We start from the raw sequence: 19172 nt of genomic DNA, 5'->3' as shown, positions 1-19172 counted from the left end.
CTTCTATTCCCACCTTCCAATCTGAGAGGAGTATGCCACCAAGTTCCTATAATTCCAAAACCAGGGATCATCATCCTGTCAATCTCACCTGAGGTGCCAGCTTGTCCCAGTGAGAGTATTTATGATCCCCCAGAATCGGACATTCCAATCCATAGGCCATGTGAACTCGGAGCTGGTGCTTGATGCCTAAAGAAAATGATTACAATGAAAGTACGCAGTTGAAGCTAAACAATCTTCATTAAGAAGTGGATAAGAATACTTACATAAGTGAGCATGTGTACATACATACAAAGCAGAAACTAAGGTACTAGAGTTTCAGAACTGAACAGATCCAGCACTAGCAATGCACACACTGCACAGAAGGGATGACTTGGAAAGAGAGAAAAAGAAGGCAGGTGAACCCCTGAGTGTAACAAAAAAATAACAAGTAAATGACTGATTCTTGAGCTCCATTTCTTGCACACGTCTGGGGTGTCCACTACAGAGAAAAGTCCCCAGATTATGTGCTTTGTAGCATAACCTATGAGCAAATACTCAGCCTAACCTACCCCTTCTTAACTTCTTTTCCTTTATCATAACGTTATTCTCAAACAGACATTGGCAAAAGCTACTTTGGGCAGGCAGCAAGGACTAGAAATACCAAACTATTTATCTTAATCATGTATTATCAGTTTCCTTCTTACATACTCCATTGGCAGCCGCCCCCTCCCCCCAAATACCACCTTCTCTCTTACAACTGTGTGAATCCCCTTCTTTCTTGCAGTGAGGGCCTTTCGCACACATTCAACATTATTGGGGTAAGTATGACCAGAGTGAATGTAGTGTACCAGGTGAAGGTCCAATGCATAAAGCCAAGGTGGCTTCTTTGTAGATCACCTCAAGGAAAATACATACTTGCAAGGCAATCTATCATGCTGCGGATCTTTACAACACAAGCCTGAATAACAGCACGGAGAGGAAGCCACCAGATGGGGCAACACGTATTTTCACAAAACTCTATTCAACTGGCAATATGTCTTTTACATGAAAACCTGAGAGATAGAGGACTATTGGGACACCAACCTCTTACAAGAAGAGCACAATGGGTTGAATATTCCAAATAGGTTCTCAAATAAATACAAAGACCTTCCTAAGTATAAATGGTGCTTCCGAAGTAGAGCAACAAAAAATAAAGCTGGAACAAAGTTGAGTAGGGAGATGCAAGTGGATACCATATTCATTTATTTTCATGACCTCACTGTGCATGTGGTACATCTGAAAGAAATCCCTACTAATGCTGATCTCTTTGTGAGAAAGCCATCAAGACCTTATATTTAATTTACTACAATACTCTAGAAATGTTTCTGTATTTACCATCACCTTATAGATAGCCTATTCGTACCACTCTGCAAATTGGAGTTATCAACGGTCCTTTGTTTGTTTCTTAATCTGTTTACACCCAGAGGTGATTTGGTTCACAGTGAGAGCACGGTGAACCCCCAAAATAACTAAAATTTAATAGTTAGAAACATTTTATTTTATATAACACTATTTGCTGATCAATGCAATTCAAACTAAAGGCTACAACAATTAAAAATAATGTAAAGAACATTGCTCCTTTGGAAGGAAACCAGATTAATAACAGTCCCTTGCAGTCAACATCAGAATCTAACACTTCCTCTTATACTGACTGTGTACAAAAGCATTTATGTCTGCTTGTATAACTTTGAGATTTGTTTTATTCAGTACACCTAAGGTGTCCAACAGCTATGACCTCTGGAAACATGCAGCCCCAGCTAACTCATACCGCACTGAAGGGGGAAAAAAAAAAACACATCTTCCCTAACAGGTAATGAAGCCAGACTTCAGAGGCCGATCACCAAGTTCTGAAACCAAATATCTGAGGCAAATAACATATATACAAACACACTCAGATCACATCCCAGGTATGACAGTTTAGCATTTTATACATCCAATGTCAATACCAATGGATTGAGAGATAATAAAACTGTTATTGAGGTGCTGAAATTCAATTTAGTTTGGTGTGTGAGCAGTCATTGGTAATTATTATAATTTTGAGTAAATAGCTTGGAGCATAAGACCTCACAATACTACGACATAGATAGATACATTTTGTGGTGGGTGCACCCAATCTCACACAGCTTTCCTATGTGATCACCTGTAATTGGTTGTAACTCCACAAGGGCACTAGACCCCAGACTGTCCAATACCCGGTAATTGGTGACTGCAGCTTGCGCTCCAGGCTTCAGACGTGTCTTCACTGTTTTCCCATCACTGCTAGAAACTCTATAGTTTGGTGCCAGTATCATCTAGAAGAGGCAGGAAAAGACAGGTCAACAACAGAATTACCAACTGTAACGAGAAACTGAAAGAAATGTTTGTGTGCCAGTCAGTGTGCACTACAAAAAGAGTGAGGAAAACCCCCAGATATCACTACACAGTGCGAAAAAGGTAGTTGTGAGGCAGCGCTAGTTTAAAGTTTGGGCGTCACTATTCAGTGCACAACGAGTAGAATAAAGAGTGCACTCTATGCTCACCTTGTAGTGTGGCTGCTGACCCTTTACCTCCTTCTCCAGAATTGGGATCTCAAGGATGCCCTCAGAGGGTATGGGTACTCCAACGCTCAATGCCCTATGCAGGAAACAAAGGCAACCTGGCATTATGACACATCCTGATATGGTATCATGTACTCATCACATCCAGAACCATTTTGTTGTGTATTGTTAGAAACAATTCCCCTTTGCACAATAAGCTTTGGCTTCAGACAGAGAATATCATTCATACTGAGAGCAATTTTTTAAATATCAAACTACTTCTGTGTTGAAAGGTGCTGTTGACGTGTTACACATCAACTCATATGGATAAAGTATCTTGGTGAAACTGCAAAGAAACAAACATAGGCAACAAAACGGAATCTGGCTCACTATAGGTGACAACAACTTAAATCACTGCAGAGTTATAGCACTTCTGGAAAGCATATTGATGCCTTGTTTAAATACTAAAAAAATCAAGACTTATGGAGCACAGTGTTAAAATTAAAAGTCAACCAAAGCTACACAAGGATTATGCTATCTGGAATACTGGAAACAAGGAGTCCCTCTACAGTAGTGGATATGCAGAAACTGGACTTAACCTTTCTGATTTGGAGGCAGGCGTCGCCAAACCATGCCCAAGATGGCCGCTCCTTAGAGGAGCTCTGCGCGACCCACCCAATAATCCCCTCCATCTCTCTCAATATCCATTCACATCCACCCGTTTCCGAAGTCGAGGCAAGCGCAACAACTAAAGCGGTGTGGCAAGGCGCCTGCTGTCCTTCAGAGGCTGTATGGAGACAGCAAACCAGTGAGACGGGGTGGGCGGCTTGGAGCCTGCCAGGACGCAGCCTACACGATTAGGCAGTGGCAGCCCGGCTAGAGAAGAACAAATGTGGTGACTGCCTGCCGAAGCTGAGGAAGTGCTGCACTCGGCGGTGTAATCCTGCAAGGCGAGGCGGGGGCCGGGAGTGTGGCCGCTGTCTCTCCATTCATCCAGCCTCCCACCGCTACACGTGGTCGCACCCGGGGGCCAGATTTAAAGTGTCTGCAACAGGGGAAGGAGGCCCATATCAAAGGGGGGCTCCCCACTGAATGCCTGAAGCATGGACATCCCGTGAAGGCCACATGAGGCCCGGGAAGACACCATGTGCCCAACAACCTGTGAGTAGCGGGGCCCCGAGGGACTACAAGTTATTACCTGCCTGGCAATATGAGGGTGAGACTGGGAGCACTTGGAGCTTGCCTTTGTCACTGGAGGCGGCAGCGGTATATGGTGCCCGAGTTGGGGCGCTATTAATAAAAGGGGGACAGGCCCTAGGCTCTCCTCGTCAGGAGAAATTGGGCTGAGACAGATTATAAGGTGCACTGGCAAGAATGAAATAGAGACCAGTCAAAGGAGGGAAGTGTAACATTGAGTGAGGGTATATCCAGCCTGTTGCTGCCAGCTGTCCCTGTGCATGCTCTGCATAAGAGATAAGACATTTTCTCCCTCAGGGCTAACATCGAGGTGGGCGTGGGGGACACACTGGCAGTGAGATTGAGGCTCCCCCCAAATGCTTTATAGCTACCTGAATAAAGAATCTGGGCCGCAGCCCAGGAAGGGCATCGCCCCTGTATTGGAGCTAGAACAACAGCCATATAAGAGGTCAAGGGGTCTAGCAGTCAACCCGAGCACACAAGCACGACAGAGATCAACAAAATGAACAAATATGCGGTGGCCATGTCATCATCATCAGAGACCAAGGGGTCGCCCTCGCTTCCTGGGGCTGCCCCTGAGCCTTCCCTGGGGGAGATAATGGCGGCTATCCAAGACCTCAAAGACACTCTTGAGCCAAAACTGGACATGGTGACAATAGACGTTACACCCTTGAAGGCAGATTTCAAGAAATTCATTTTTCCAACAAGGTTACAACTGCAGAGACACAGGTTACCGCTCTGCAATCCACCAACAGGCAACTGGAGGAACAGGTGCAATACCTGACTAAACAGACTAATATAGTGACCGCTAAATTAGATGAACAGGAGGGGAGGGCACATAGGAACAACATCAGAGTGGTTGGGGTCCCTGAAGGGGCTGAGGGGCCGAGTGCTGAGCTCTTCATGGAAGACTTTGTCCTTAACACTTAATACAATTATAGCCTGAGTCTTCAACTTCAGAGATAGAAATGCAATTCTCCAGGCGGCACACACGGCTGGTGTCTTGCACTACAAAAACAAAGCAGTGAGAATATTTCCTGACTTCACCCTGCAGGTACAAAGATATCACTGCAGTTATGATGAAGTTAAAAAGGCACTACTGATGAAAGAACTGAAATACATGATGCTCTACCTGTCCTGCCTACGAGTGGTGGCAGAGGCCAAATACTGGTACATTATCTCCCCAGAGGAAGCATGGGACTGGCTGGAGGCCTGGCATCCTACGACACAAAAGGGGACATTGGCGAGACCAGATGCGGAATCCCCCTCCGAACGCATCGCCTGCCGGAAAAGGCCCCAACACAGAAGTTGAACTTCAGAAAGATGTGTGAAGGGAAAGTAGTAGAAATGCTGGGTTAACAATGCCTGACACTGGTGGTTGCACGACAGGAACCCACACTTCTCTGCCTAGGAGTAGGGGTTGGGGAGACGGGGACCCAGTTTTCATATACTTAAAGTATCAAGACGATTGGTAAGCTTAATTATTGACAAATGGGACTAATATAGTAAACTTATAAATATGGCGGTCTTGGGTGGGTTGAGCGGTCCTACCCCTATATTCAGTGTTGTTATGGAGGGATGACAGGTACTCCGCAGGTTGGGTGGTGGGCAGTTTTGAGCCTACATTGCGGGGTAACAGGTTGGAGAGAGTTTGCGGAGGATTGATTTTGAATTGTTCCTCTATGAGCTATCAGTTTCAGATAGACCTGTTCAAGTTCCTTTTTCTGCCCTGCTTGTTCAGTGCTATAAGACAGGTTCAATGGCGGGAGGTAGCTATGTGTAACATCACTTTTACACTAATTCGGCAGAGGGCTGTTGTGGGGCCTCTAATTGCCTTGAGGGAACCATGGCAAGCACTGATCCCACCCTAAAAATCCTGTCCTGGAACATCAATGGATTGTGCAGCAAAATAAAAAGGACAGCGGTAATGCAATATCTTCGTAAGCACGCCCCTGACCTGGTTCTGCTTCAGGAGACGCACCTCAAAGGGAACTGTTGTAAAGCTCTAAACCGAATGGGATACAGCTTAGCGGCACATGCTGGGTTCACTTCCAGTTCAAGGGGGGTGGAAATCCTATTTAAAAACTCCATTCCCTTTATCACACGAACTACATGGCATGAATCCTCAGAAAGATTTGTGGCCCACACAGGTACATGGGAGGGAGTCACTGTCAATATATGCTCTACATATGTGCCACTGCGCCTACATGGTGAGACTCTCCCTGGCCTAAGTGACAGATTGTTGCAGATGCCACCCAGCATAATAATACTACTGGGTGACTTCAACAAGCATATGGACCCGCTGCTAGATAGGGAATGCCTGCAGGTCTCGGGAGATCTCAGCCCACTTAGAACCTTTGTGGATGCCCTGGGACTACTCGACCTCTGGCAAGCCCACAACCATGGCGATAGACAGTACATGCCTATCTAGGCCGCCCATGGTAGTCGATTCCAAATAAATTATCTCCATTCCCCAAATTTCAGGTGCCAGTCTCCAGGCGCAGGGCATCTTGGACCACTTCCCAGTGGAGGTACAACTGACTGGCCTCAGTGGAACACCCCAAATACCTGCGCGGTTCGACCCTTGGATTTTAAAAGAAAAAGCCACTAGGGACAAAGTTAGAGAATGGACAGACTAACACTTCCTTGAAAATAAAGGTGCAGGGAAGTCTCCCTGTGTCCCCTGGGAGGCCTTTAAGACAGTGACCCGGGGACACATCCAGAGTTTGGCTGGAAGTAAGAAGAAGGAGCGTAGACTCCAGGAGGTTGAGTTGGAGCACAAAATCCTTGTTCTGGAGGCCTCGTTATGAGAGAGAGTGACAGACGACCCCCAACAGTGTCTCCAGCTGAACCTTAAGCAGCGGGAATTAAGAGACCTAGCTGAACAGAGAGCTTGTGTCTACGTGCTGGCGACACAACGGCGACCATATGTCTTTAGGGACAAGGCTGGCAAATTTATTGCATGGTTGGATAAACAAAATAGGGGACGTAACTGGGTGTTAGAAATTCGAGATGATAACAGGGCATTGCGGACATTGCCAGTGCATTTGCAGACTACTATGAACTATTTAAATGTGCCCCCTAAGTTAGACATGTTCTGAGCTGCGAAGGAGGAGGGCAGGCTACCAGAGGACATACAATTGTCCACAAAAGCAGTGATCCCGAAGAATGACAAACATTCAGATGAATGTCGGTCATATCGCCCAATATTGCTCCTCAAGGCGGAGGCGAAGGTGCTAGCTAAGTCACTTGCGTCCTGGTTGCAGAAAGTGATAACCACTATTATTCATACTGATCAATCCAGCTTTATGCCCTGTAGGAGTACGCCACTGAACTCCGGCGCTTATATGGCATGCTCCACTTAACAGCCACTTGTGAGGACGAGTTGGCGGTGTTGCTCTCGTTAGATGCCAAAATGGCCTTTGACAGTGTGGAGTGGCCTTACCTTTTGCAGCCATAACAAGATTGTGGTTCGTCCCTAACTTTTGTAACTGGGTAAAACTGCTATTCTAAGATCTGCTTGCCAGAGTTTGAGTTTATAACACCTGGTCCCGGCCATAGGGGGACCAGGCAGGGCTGACCACTGTCCCCGATATTTCCCCTGGCACTGTAGCCTCTTGCAATTTGGATCCGTCAAGATCCACTAATTAAGGGTGTTTTGGAGGGGGGGGGGTGGGGGGGAGACTGGGAAGAATGCATTTCGCTTTACGCTGACGACATGCTACGACACCCAGATTTACAGTGGACTAGCTACTCCATATCTTCCACATCTTTGGGGAATACGTGGGGTACAGAATAAACTGTGACAAATCCCTTATATTTCCCTTTTCTGGTGGCATTCACTGCTTAGCATCATGCTGCGGAGTGACAGTGATGCAAGACACTTTCCGATATCTGGGCATCAATGTTGCAGGAGAGCCTGTGGAATTCCTAAGTAGAAACCTCTACCCTCATCTGGATTGCCTACGAGCAGGCGTGATGCATTGGTGCATGCTCCCATTATCCCTCATGGGCAGAGCTACCTTATTTAAAATGGTGGCCCTGCCCTGGCTCCTATACGTACTGCAAAACACCCAGTACAAAATACCCTCCAACTTCTTTAATAAAGTAGACCATAAAATATGCCAGGTACTATGGGATGGGGGTACCTCTAGAATCATGCTCTGCAAACATCAACGGGGAATTTACAAAGGGGGGGGGCTGGTGGTTCTGGACATGTGCAAATATTACTGGGCGTCCCAACTGATTGTGATCAATGACTGGGTATTTGCAGACAGAACTCAGGCTGCTTACACGGTAGACAGGGCCTCCATGGGGAACCGATTACCTGCCCCTGCTTTTTAGATGGGCGATTGAAAAGACCTTACCAGCCCACACTCAAACTGTGGTTTGAATCTGGAGGGAGGCCAATAGGTCCCCTATGGGACAGCGACCTTTTGCACAAAGTGGTAAGGCTTACGGGGTTTACCAAATGGGGACATATAGGGATTGGCTGCCTGGGAGACATCTGGAAAAACAGTACCTACATCACTTTCGAGAGTCTATGAGTCGAATATAGGATGGTGGAGACTGAACGCTATAGACACCTACAACTAGGACATGTGTTGAAATGGCATTTCGTATTGAGAGAGCAACTGTCGCAGTCTTTACAGCCTGGAAGACCATCTTCTTCTAGACTCAATACCGCAAAAAGTGGTCTCCCTAACGTATAAGAAGCTCCTGAACAACTCCCCAGACCTTTTGGATTCATTGAGAGAGGCCTGGGAGGGAGATATAGGACAGCTGGAGGACAAAGACTGGGTAGAGACAATACAGAGCTCCCAAGAAGTGGCCATTCAGGCAAGATTTTGTCTTAATTGTGAATACTACACAGGTCATATTACCCCTGGACGTTGCTGTTCCAACTGGGTAGATTTGAGTCAGATCAATGTGCTAGAGGATGTGGGCAGGTAGGGACCTTCTACCATATACTTTGGGAATGTCCATTCATTCAGCACTAATGGCAGGCGGCGACGCAAGTAATGACCTCACTGTCTGGCCTCATGGTCCCCTTAGAAGCATAGTGGCCCCAACTACAAATGACTGGTGAGGAGGGTGGCAGAGATGCCCAAAAATCTGGCTGACACTGGAAGCGAGAATGGCCAAAAGAAACATAGCAAAAACTTAGGGGGGGGGGGTCAACAGACCACCTAAACTTGAAGATTGGGAGGCTGATCTAGACTGGTGCCAACAGGCCGAGCAATTTATATATCAAAGTAGGTGCTGTCCCCACAAATTGAAGAAGATACGGGGCAATTGGTTGAAATACAGGGAGAGGGTCTCATATGAAATCGGAAGTTGCCACTGGGATAGGATTCAGATTTAAATGCTGCACTGTCAATATGTGAAATGCATCTTCTTCTAATTGTATTGTTTAGACCGACCTGCAAGTCCATTGCTGCTAAAAGCGCTGTTAAACAATCAACATTCTGTAAGATATACTGATCAGGTGCTTAATAAAAAGGTTAATAAAAAAAATCCTTGCTGATGTCAGCATTTCCTCCCCATTATTCCACACAGAGTGTTTGCCAGCGTGCAGTAAGTGAAATCTCCAGGTGGTATACCACTCACCAGCTTTGTTCGTGCTGAATATATAATTCCAATGGGCTCAGTAACTATTGTTACTGAGCCCATCTTTTGCATTAACGTTTTGCTGAATTTATTTATTTTATTTAAGGTATTTCTGTAGCTGGGACATATATGTGATAACATCCTACCAAGGAACCTAGCATAGGGGAGATCGTAGTTGAGAAGGGAGTTAACAGTGAGTCCCATCTATTTTATAAAGCACTCTTGCAAGAGGGCTTGTGCATTACGTCTGTTGAGGTTAAAAAAATGTGTATAAAAAGGAGACAAGTGAATGGCTGGTTCGTACTATGACACTATAATTGTAATAAAGCAGTCTCTAGATAGTGCTAGAATATACTGTCTGATCATGTGGTTATGGCATAAAGCTAAAAGAAAAGTGTAGCTGACCAACTCAGAGTGGGACTCCGAACAATGGCATCTCTAGGACGGCTGGGATGGGTACTGCAGAAACCAGTGGTTACCTAGGGTACCAGGGACGCTAGTGACCATACAGGTTCACCACATATGTTGTCTTGGAAAGTGCAATTGAAGCTCCTTGAACTTGAGTGATGTTTGGGCAATTCCTGGCTTTTCTGGGCAATTCTAGAGAGCTGGATTGCTAAAGAACAATGTGGATCAAGGGTGCTAAATCCTAGTTGGAATGTCAAAGTAGACTTTCAGTCCCTTAAACTTTAGGCTGGTCTTCCTCTAGATCACCTCCATAGGCAGTGCAGTGTCATCTTCAGCAGGTCTCAGCAAGAGATTTTATCGACAGTCTACTGGTCCCCAACCTCTTAAAAGAAAGTAAGCAAATCGAGCCCTGCCTCTAGCGAAGGGTGTCTCTGAATTGTTTAACCAGTTTCTTTTCCTGAAATCCAAACAAACACAATGTCATTGATGGTCAATATTCATACACATTAGAGGCACTTGTGGGAAGTCAGACACAACAAAAAAAAATACAAGCATTCTTCAGAATTCAAACTCTTACTCCAATCAACATTGAACCAATCTTTCTAAGGTGTGAGAGGGTAACTTCAGTGGAGCAGAAGATAAGGAAAATGTCACTTACCCAGTGTACATCTGTTCGTGGCATTAGTCGCTGCAGATTCACATGCTGTGCATAGTCCGCCGTCTGGTGTTGGGTCGGAGTGTTACAAGTTGTTTTTCTTCGAAGAAGTCTTTTCGAGTCACGAGACCGAGGGACTCCTCCCACTTCGGTTCCATTGCGCATGGGCGTCGACTCCATCTTAGATTGTTTTCCCCGCAGAGGGTGAGGTAGGAGTTGTGTATGCTAATAATAGTGCCTATGCAATGGAATAAATATGTATGTACAAAATGAAGGTTTAATGTAATATATTTACAAATGTACAAATGTTCAAGATCTACTTCTAAACGGCTACAGGCTCCCGGGGAGGAGGGTGGGCGCATGTGAATCTGCAGCGACTAATGCCACGAACAGATGTACACTGGGTAAGTGACATTTTCCGTTCGGTGGCATGTGTAGCTGCAGATACACATGCTGTGCATAGACTAGTAAGCAGTTATCTCCCCAAAAGCGGTGGTTCAGCCTGTAGGAGTGGAAGTAGTTTGAAATAAAGTTCTTAGTACGGCTTGACCTACTGTGGCCTGTTGTGCAGATAACACATCTACACAGTAGTGTTTAGTAAATGTATGAGGCGTAGACCATGTTGCTGCCTTACATATTTCGGTCATTGGAATATTTCCTAGAAAGGCCATAGTAGCACCTTTCTTTCTGGTTGAGTGTGCCTTTGGTGTAATAGGCAGTTCTCTCTTTGCTTTAAGATAGCAGGTTTGGATGCACTTTACTATCCATCTGGCGATACCTTGTTTTGAAATTGGATTTCCTGTATGAGGTTTTTGGAAGGCAATAAATAGTTGTTTTGTCTTCCTAATTTCTTTTGTCCTGTCAATGTAGTACATTAGCGCTCTCTTGATGTCTAATGTATGTAGTGCTCTTTCAGCTATTGAATCTGGCTGTGGGAAGAGCACTGGTAATTCCACTGTTTGGTTTAAGTGGAACGGTGAGATAACCTTTGGTAAGAATTTTGGATTTGTTCTTAGAACAACCTTATTTTTGTGTATTTGAATAAATGGTTCTTGTATGGTAAGCGCCTGTATTTCACTTACTCTTCTTAGAGATGTGATGGCAATGAGAAATGCAACTTTCCACGTTAAGTATTGCATTTCACAAGAATGCATGGGTTCGAAAGGTGGACCCATGAGCCTTGTCAAGACAATGTTGAGGTTCCATGAAGGAACAGGTGGTGTCCTTGGTGGTATAATTCTCTTTAGGCCCTCCATAAACGCTTTAATGACAGGTATTCTAAATAGGGAAGTTGAATGAGTAATCTGCAGGTAAGCAGATATTGCTGCGAGATGTATTTTTATGGAAGAGAAAGCTAGATTTGATTTTTGTAAATGTAGTAAATATCCTACTACATCTTTTGGAGATGCATGCAATGGTTGGACTTGATTATTATGGCAGTAACAAACAAATCTTTTCCATTTACTTGCATAGCAGTGTCTAGTGGATGGTCTTCTAGCTTGTTTTATGACCTCCATACACTCTTGTGTGAGGTTTAAGTGTCCAAATTCTAGGATTTCAGGAGCCAAATTGCTAGATTCAGCGATGCTGGGTTTGGATGCCTGATCTGTTGTTTGTGTTGTGTTAACAGATCTGGCCTGTTGGGTAGTTTGACATGAGGTACTACTGACAGGTCTAGTAGTGTGGTATACCAAGGTTGTCTTGCCCATGTTGGTGCTATTAGTATGAGTTTGTTTTGACTCAATCTGTTTACTAGATATGGAAGGAGAGGGAGAGGGGGAAAAGCGTACGCAAATATCCCTGACCAATTCATCCATAGAGCATTGCCTTGAGATTGCCGGTGTGGGTACCTGGATGCGAAGTTTTGGCATCTTGCGTTTTCTTTTGTTGCAAATAGATCTATTTGAGGTGTTCCCCAAATTTGGAAGTAAGTGTTCAGGATTTGGGGGTGAATTTCCCATTCGTGGACCTGTTGGTGATCCCGAGAGAGATTGTCTGCTAGCTGGTTCTGGATCCCTGGAATAAACTGTGCTATTAGGCGAATGTGGTTGTGAATTGCCCAATGCCATATTTTTTGTGTTAGGAGACACAACTGTGTCGAGTGTGTTCCCCCGTTTGTTTAAATAATACATTGTCGTCATGTTGTCTGTTTTGACAAGAATGTATTTGTGGGTTATCATTGGTTGGAATGCTTTCAACGCTAGAAATACTGCTAACAATTCTAGGTGATTTATATGAAACTTTCTTTGATGTACGTCCCATTGTCCTTGGATGCTGTGTTGATTGAGGTGTGCTCCCCACCCTGTCATGGAAGCATCTGTTATCATCACGTATTGTGGCACTGGCTCTTGGAAAGGCCGCCCTTTGTTTAAATTTGTACTGTTCCACCATAGAAGCGAGATATATGTTTGGCGGTCTATCAACACCAGATCTAGAAGTTGACCCTGTGCATGTGACCATTGTGATGCTAGGCACTGTTGTAAGGGCCGCATGTGCAATCTTGCGTTTGGGACAATGGCTATGCATGAGGACATCATGCCTAGGAGTTTTAATACCATCTTTGCGTGTATCTTTTGTGTTGGATACATAGCTTGTATCACCTTGTGAAAATTTTGAACCCTTTGTGGACTTGGAGTGGCTATCCCTTTTGTTGTGTTGATTGTCGCTCCTAAGTATTGCTGTGTTTGACACGGCAAAAGGTGTGACTTTGCATAGTTGATGGAGAAACCCAGTTTGTAAAGGGTTTGTATAACATAATCTGTGTGGTGTGAACACTTTGTTAGCGAGTTGGTTTTGATTAACCAATCGTCTAGGTACGGGAACACGTGTATTTGCTGCCTCCTGATATGTGCAGCTACTACTGCTAGACATTTTGTAAAGACTCTTGGTGCTGTTGTTATTCCGAATGGCAACACTTTGAATTGGTAATGTATTCCTTTGAATACGAACCTTAGGTATTTCCTGTGCGAGGGATGTATCGGTATATGGAAATACGCGTCTTTTAGATCTAACGTTGTCATGTAGTCTTGCTGTTTCAGTAGTGGTATTACGTCTTGTAACGTGACCATGTGAAAGTGGTCTGATTTGATGTAGGTGTTTAGTGTTCTGAGATCTAATATTGGTCTCCGACTTTTGTCCTTTTTCGGTATTAGAAAGTACAGTGAGTAAACTCCTGTGTTCTTTTGTGTTTTTGGTACTAATTCTATTGCGTCTTTTTGCAGTAATACTTGAACTTCTAGTCCTAGAAGGTCTATATGCTGTTTTGACATATTGTGTGTTTTCGGTGGGACGTTTGGAGGGAGTTGGAGAAATTCTATGCAATAACCATGTTGGATAATTGCTAAGACCCAAGTGTCTGTTGTTATTTCCTCCCATGATTTGTGGAACTGGCTTAGTCTTCCCCCCACTGGTGTTGTGTGAAGGGGTTGTGTGACCTGTGAGTCACTGTTTATTTTGAGGGGTTTTGGGACCTTGAAACTTTCCCCGGTTTCTTGGGAATTGGCCCCCTCTGTATTGGCCTCGAAAGCCACCCCTTTGATATTGTCCCTGGTAGGTAGGTGGTCTTGTTTGTGAGGTGCTGGCTTCTGTGGCTTGACCTCGAAACCCTCCTCTGAAAGTTGTTTTGCAAAATGTGCCAAATGTGCCTCTGCCCTGCGGGGAATAGAGTGCGCCCATGGCTTTGGCTGTGTCAGTGTCCTTTTTTAATTTTTCAATTGCAGTGTCCACTTCTGGGCCAAACAATTGCTGTTCATTGAACGGCATATTGAGCACTGCCTGTTGTATCTCAGGTTTGAAGCCAGATGTGCGCAGCCATGCGTGCCTCCTTATTGTCACAGCAGTATTTATTGTTCTTGCAGCTGTATCTGCTGCATCCATAGAAGAACGTATTTGGTTGTTGGAGATATTTTGCCCCTCTTCAACCACTTGTTTCGCTCGTTTCTGGAATTCTTTGGGGAGGTGCTCGATGAGATGCTGCATCTCGTCCCAATGGGCCCTGTCGTATCGCGCTAGGAGTGCTTGCGAGTTGGCGATGCGCCACTGATTTGCAGCTTGTGATGAAACCTTTTTCCCGGCTGCATCAAACTTGCGGCTCTCCTTGTCCGGAGGTGGTGCGTCGCCTGATGTATGCGAGTTGGCTCTTTTACGAGCTGCTCCTACGACTACTGAATCTGGTGTCAGTTGTGATGTAATAAAAGCAGGGTCTGTGGGCGGTGCCTTGTATTTTTTCTCCACCCTCGGAGTTATTGCTCTGCTTTTAACAGGCTCCTTGAAAATCTGTTTAGCGTGCCTTAGCATTCCCGGGAGCATGGGAAGGCTTTGATAATGGGTGTGGGTGGAGGACAGGGTGTTAAAGAGGAAGTCATCCTCAATAGGCACCGAATGTAGAGATACATTATGAAATTCGGCTGCCCTAGCTACCACCTGTGCATATGCTGTACTGTCCTCAGGTGGTGAGGGTTTAGTTGGGTACGACTCTGGACTATTGTCCGATACTGGAGCATCATAGAGGTCCCATGCTTCCTGATCATCCTGGCTCATGGTGGTATGAGCTGGTGATTGTGGTGGAGTCTGTGCCGGTGATACATGAGTTGACTGTGGTGGAGAGGGTGGTGGAGTTACCCTCTTTACCACCTTTGCTTGTGGTGGCTTGTCTTGTTGTTGGAAGTCAAGTTTCCTTTTCCTTCTGATTGGGGGAAGAGTGCTGATTTTCCCTGTACCCCTTTGGATAAAGATCCGCTTTTGCGTGTGATCTACCTCTGTAGTTTGTAATTCCTCCTCAAATCCGTGTCTTTTTAGTTGGGAGGACAGTGATTGTTCCTCTGAGTAGGAACTGGTTTTTGGTTCGGTTGCCAGGTGTTTTGGCACCGAAACCGTGTCTTTAGTTATTTTCGGCTCAGACGAGATCTTTCTCTTTTTCGGTGTCTTGGCCTCTCGGTGCCGACCATCTTCGGTGCCGCTATCTCTGTGCTGAGCAGCTTCGGTGCCGCTGTCTCTGTGTCGAGTAGCTTCGGTGCCGCTATCTCGGTGTCGAGCCTTTTTTGCACCACTATCTCGGTCCCGAGAGTGTTGCGTGCCTGTGTCTCGACCTGAGTCGGACAACTTCGGCACCAGCTCGCCCTTTTTCGGTGCCGATGGACGGTCACCTACTTTATGGGTTATGCCATGGCCTGTTGGCAGTGGCGTCCCCTGGGCTTTGTCTGTTTTTTTCGTGTGATCTTTCTTTCGACGTCTTACTCACGGTTGGTTGCTCGTCGACGTCGAATTCTTCGGAATCCAATTCGCGGATGGAGAAAGTTTCTTCTTCTACCTCCTCCTCGAACCCTTGTTGTCCTGTCGGCGTGGAAGCCATCTGCAACCTCCTGGCTCTTCGGTCCCTGAGCGTTTTTCTCGACCGAAACGCGCGACAGGCCTCACACGACTCTTCCTTGTGCTCGGGGGACAGGCACAAGTTACAGACCAAATGTTGGTCTGTATAAGGATATTTACTGTGGCATTTAGGACAGAATCGGAACGGGGTCCGTTCCATCAGTCTCGATGTTGCACGCGGTCGGGCTGACCAGGCCCCGACGGGGGATGGAAAATACCCCGAAGGGTTACCGGAGCTCTTTAAGGCTCGGTGTCGATTTGCCCTAACTATCCCGATACCGAACGAAACAATACCAACAAATTTTCCGTTGATTCTGACTAACTTTCCGACCCGAAACACGGAGCGAAAAGGAACACGTCCGAACCTGATGACGGAAAAAAAACAATCTAAGATGGAGTCGACGCCCATGCGCAATGGAACCGAAGTGGGAGGAGTCCCTCGGTCTCGTGACTCGAAAAGACTTCTTCGAAGAAAAACAACTTGTAACACTCCGACCCAACACCAGACGGCGGACTATGCACAGCATGTGTATCTGCAGCTACACATGCCACCGAACACTGGTTTTCAAGCGAAAGAATGAAGATTGTTCTTTGTCCACCAGACTACCACATTATCAGGAAGACGACCATATGCAGGGAGGGTGTTCACGAGAAGAAGAAAGCTTAAAGGTCAACAAGAGGAAGTTGCAAAGGGAAGAAGCATGGACAGAAAACAGAAGCCTATGTATTTCCCTGTTAGCATTGTGGATCTGCAGATTCACAAGGGTGAGGCTAAAAGTGTTGCAGAGGCAGCAAGAGACATGCTGTTTTGTCAGCAAGGCACTATGGTTTCTTACTGTAATTGGCCTTGTGTTTAATGCTGTACAACAGAGGGTGATTTAGAGCTAGAGCAGGAAGGATCCCTCTCGTGGGTAAAATTCATACATATATTGATGGGTAGCCTTATTGTCACAATGGGACTTAAGTTATCTAGGCCCTCATCAAAAAGGGCAGTTCTCCCCACAAGAACACATTAATATGACAAGTCAGATAAGTGTTGCCAAGTTAAATGCATAAAATACTACAGTTTTTCCAATAGGTTGTCTTATTATACAGGCAGACTCCAATGTTTAAACTTCGCTCAGCTTTTATCTGTGGAATATCTTTGGAATATTCACCCTTCTTGAGTCTGTATAAACTCACGTCTGGCTTTACGTATGACTAAGGCTCAAAATACTTCAGTAGGCTGGGAATCTTTGCTAGTGCAGAAACTACCAAACCTATCGGTGGAATTTCAACAACAGCCTCTACTTCAGACCCCTCAAACATTGAAGGGTACTACAAAACAAGAAACACTTAAGACGCCTCATGGTTTCACAACTTCATCAATCACCATGCCAGGCTAGACAGATCCACTATTGGTCAGAGATGCACATATCAAAAAGTCTTCCAGAGTTTTTTGTATCCACTGTTCTTGTTTCTGAGTCACTGGAATGGCACCATTCAGGACCACTGGATTCTACTGGTGTTCAGATTCCCTCTACCACTGCATCGGTCATCCTCTTCTCAATGTGCTCGGAAGAGTTGATCCAACTTTAGAAACAACTAGATCTTGGCATCTTAATGCTATTAACAGAAGCAGAAATTGGCCAAAAGTTCTATTCAGGTTACTTTGTGATAAGATAAACCTACTGACCATCCACATGAGCCTAGTCTCTGATTTACTAGTACAGTGCTGGAAAGAACTGTAACTTAACTTTTACAAAATTATGTTAATCAGGTCAGTCTACTCGACCACATTTAATCAGACTTAAGGAAAACTCATAGAATACAGACAGTAATGATGGAGATTACTAATACTTAAAGTATTAATCGACAAAGGTGACCCAACCAGGCCAGTTGATCACTACTGTGAATTACTTGTTGCTGTTGGAATCAACCGATAACCACAGAGAAATATGTGGCAAACCCATTACTGGCAATGTTTGCTCTTTTAATACTTTGAAATTAGCTGAAACTTTTCAAGATTTTGGCTGACAGACTCACCAGCTGACTTACAGTATCGGATTCTGGTGGTTTGAGGGGAGGGATGCCATCATGTGATTGAAAGGAGAAGTTTGCCTCCAGCCAGCATTCAAGACAAGGTTTCCTGCATGTATAGGGCCGGCTTGTGGGTTACACTGAATTATGCGACTGAGGGGTCTGTTGATGTGCCCAGTTTGTGTAGCAACCATCCAGCAGATTTCACAAGGAAGCGATCTCAAGTGAGGAGGTCACACACTGCCCACAGCAGAACCTAAGGCTCAAATGCTGCTTCTGCACTTGAAAGATAAAATATCTGCAGTTCTTCTTCCATAAAACACAGAAGGCTTATAAGAGTTCTTCAGATTTATCACACGGTTATCTCTCTGAGTGATAATGTGGTTCTTCAACTGCCATTCTTTCCAGGTGGTGGTCTGCACTTTAGGAACAGCAACGTCAGGTTGTGAGTGAGCAACTTCCTGGATTCGCTTGTCTCCTGGCAGGCATGGAGATGCATTTGCAGCAATTCTGCTGGACTATGTTCTAGAACATTACAAATCAATCAGATTCACCCAGGCCAGGAATTCTAAACTGGGTTATTACCAAGGAACCTTTACTGTAGTATATCTCGTTCCAAATCTAAGAAGGTGCAACCTTTACTTTCTTTTCTTTTTGATGAATTCCAAGTCACATAGTGTATTTCCAATGTAAGGAGACTAACAGAAGCTTTAAGTGCACCGCAAATTCCCCTCTCATGCTTGTTGCTCACTTCAAATAATAATTTTGGTGCTTCCTTGTACTTTAAGTTCCAGGTCCTTTTTCTTTAGGTATCCTGGATCCTGTTTTTGACCTGTTCATACTACAATTTTTTTTCTATACTCCAGTTTTTTTTAATGACTTTTATGTGGTACTATTCTGCCTGCTACTTTCTTCTTGATTCCTGTTTGCAATTTGAAGCAAAGAATAGGAGGAATGAGCAGCAGACCGTGTTTCTACAACAGAAAGAGGATACACTGCAAGGTATGGCCGCAAAGTTCAGCCCTTGACTGCAGACCATGAAGAGACTAATCAAAAGAGCAGATCACCAATAGTTGACCGTAAGACTATTCAACTTTTACCCTGATGCAACATGGATTCAACATGCCAAGTTAGCCCCCCTAAACACATGCTGGTCCTTGCTTTGTAAATAATTGTAATAAAAATTTGGTTTCTTTGCAGTGAAGTCCTGAATCTCGAAGATGCTAGATAAAACTCTTCTTCCACTGTGTACATAATGGCATTCCAAAAGTTGCACAGAATCGCACTTATGAAGGACACATTTACTAATGCAAAAACTCTTTTCATTCAAGCCAAAACATGTGTAGGAAGTCCGCCTTTTCTGAGTGGTCATCCTGGATTTT

General features: G+C 44.9%; 1 protein-coding gene across 1 annotated transcript in view; it reads right to left on the bottom strand.

Annotated features, from left to right (window-relative positions):
• RPUSD4 (RNA pseudouridine synthase D4) overlaps window positions 1–19172 on the bottom strand; it is a 63614-nt gene that overhangs the window by 4245 nt on the left and 40197 nt on the right. The window contains exons 4-6 of the mRNA XM_069244413.1: window positions 2538–2631; window positions 2159–2309; window positions 89–186 (exon numbers count right to left, since the gene is read on the bottom strand). Coding sequence (XP_069100514.1) covers window positions 89–186; window positions 2159–2309; window positions 2538–2631 — 343 coding nt within the window. The remainder of the gene's footprint in view (window positions 1–88; window positions 187–2158; window positions 2310–2537; window positions 2632–19172) is intronic.

The sequence above is a fragment of the Pleurodeles waltl genome, chromosome 7 (genome assembly GCF_031143425.1).
Source record: "Pleurodeles waltl isolate 20211129_DDA chromosome 7, aPleWal1.hap1.20221129, whole genome shotgun sequence".
Taxonomy (NCBI): Eukaryota; Metazoa; Chordata; class Amphibia; order Caudata; family Salamandridae; genus Pleurodeles; species Pleurodeles waltl.
The sequence above is the reverse complement of the archived record's forward strand: the minus strand, read 5'-3'. Positions and strand labels throughout refer to the sequence as shown.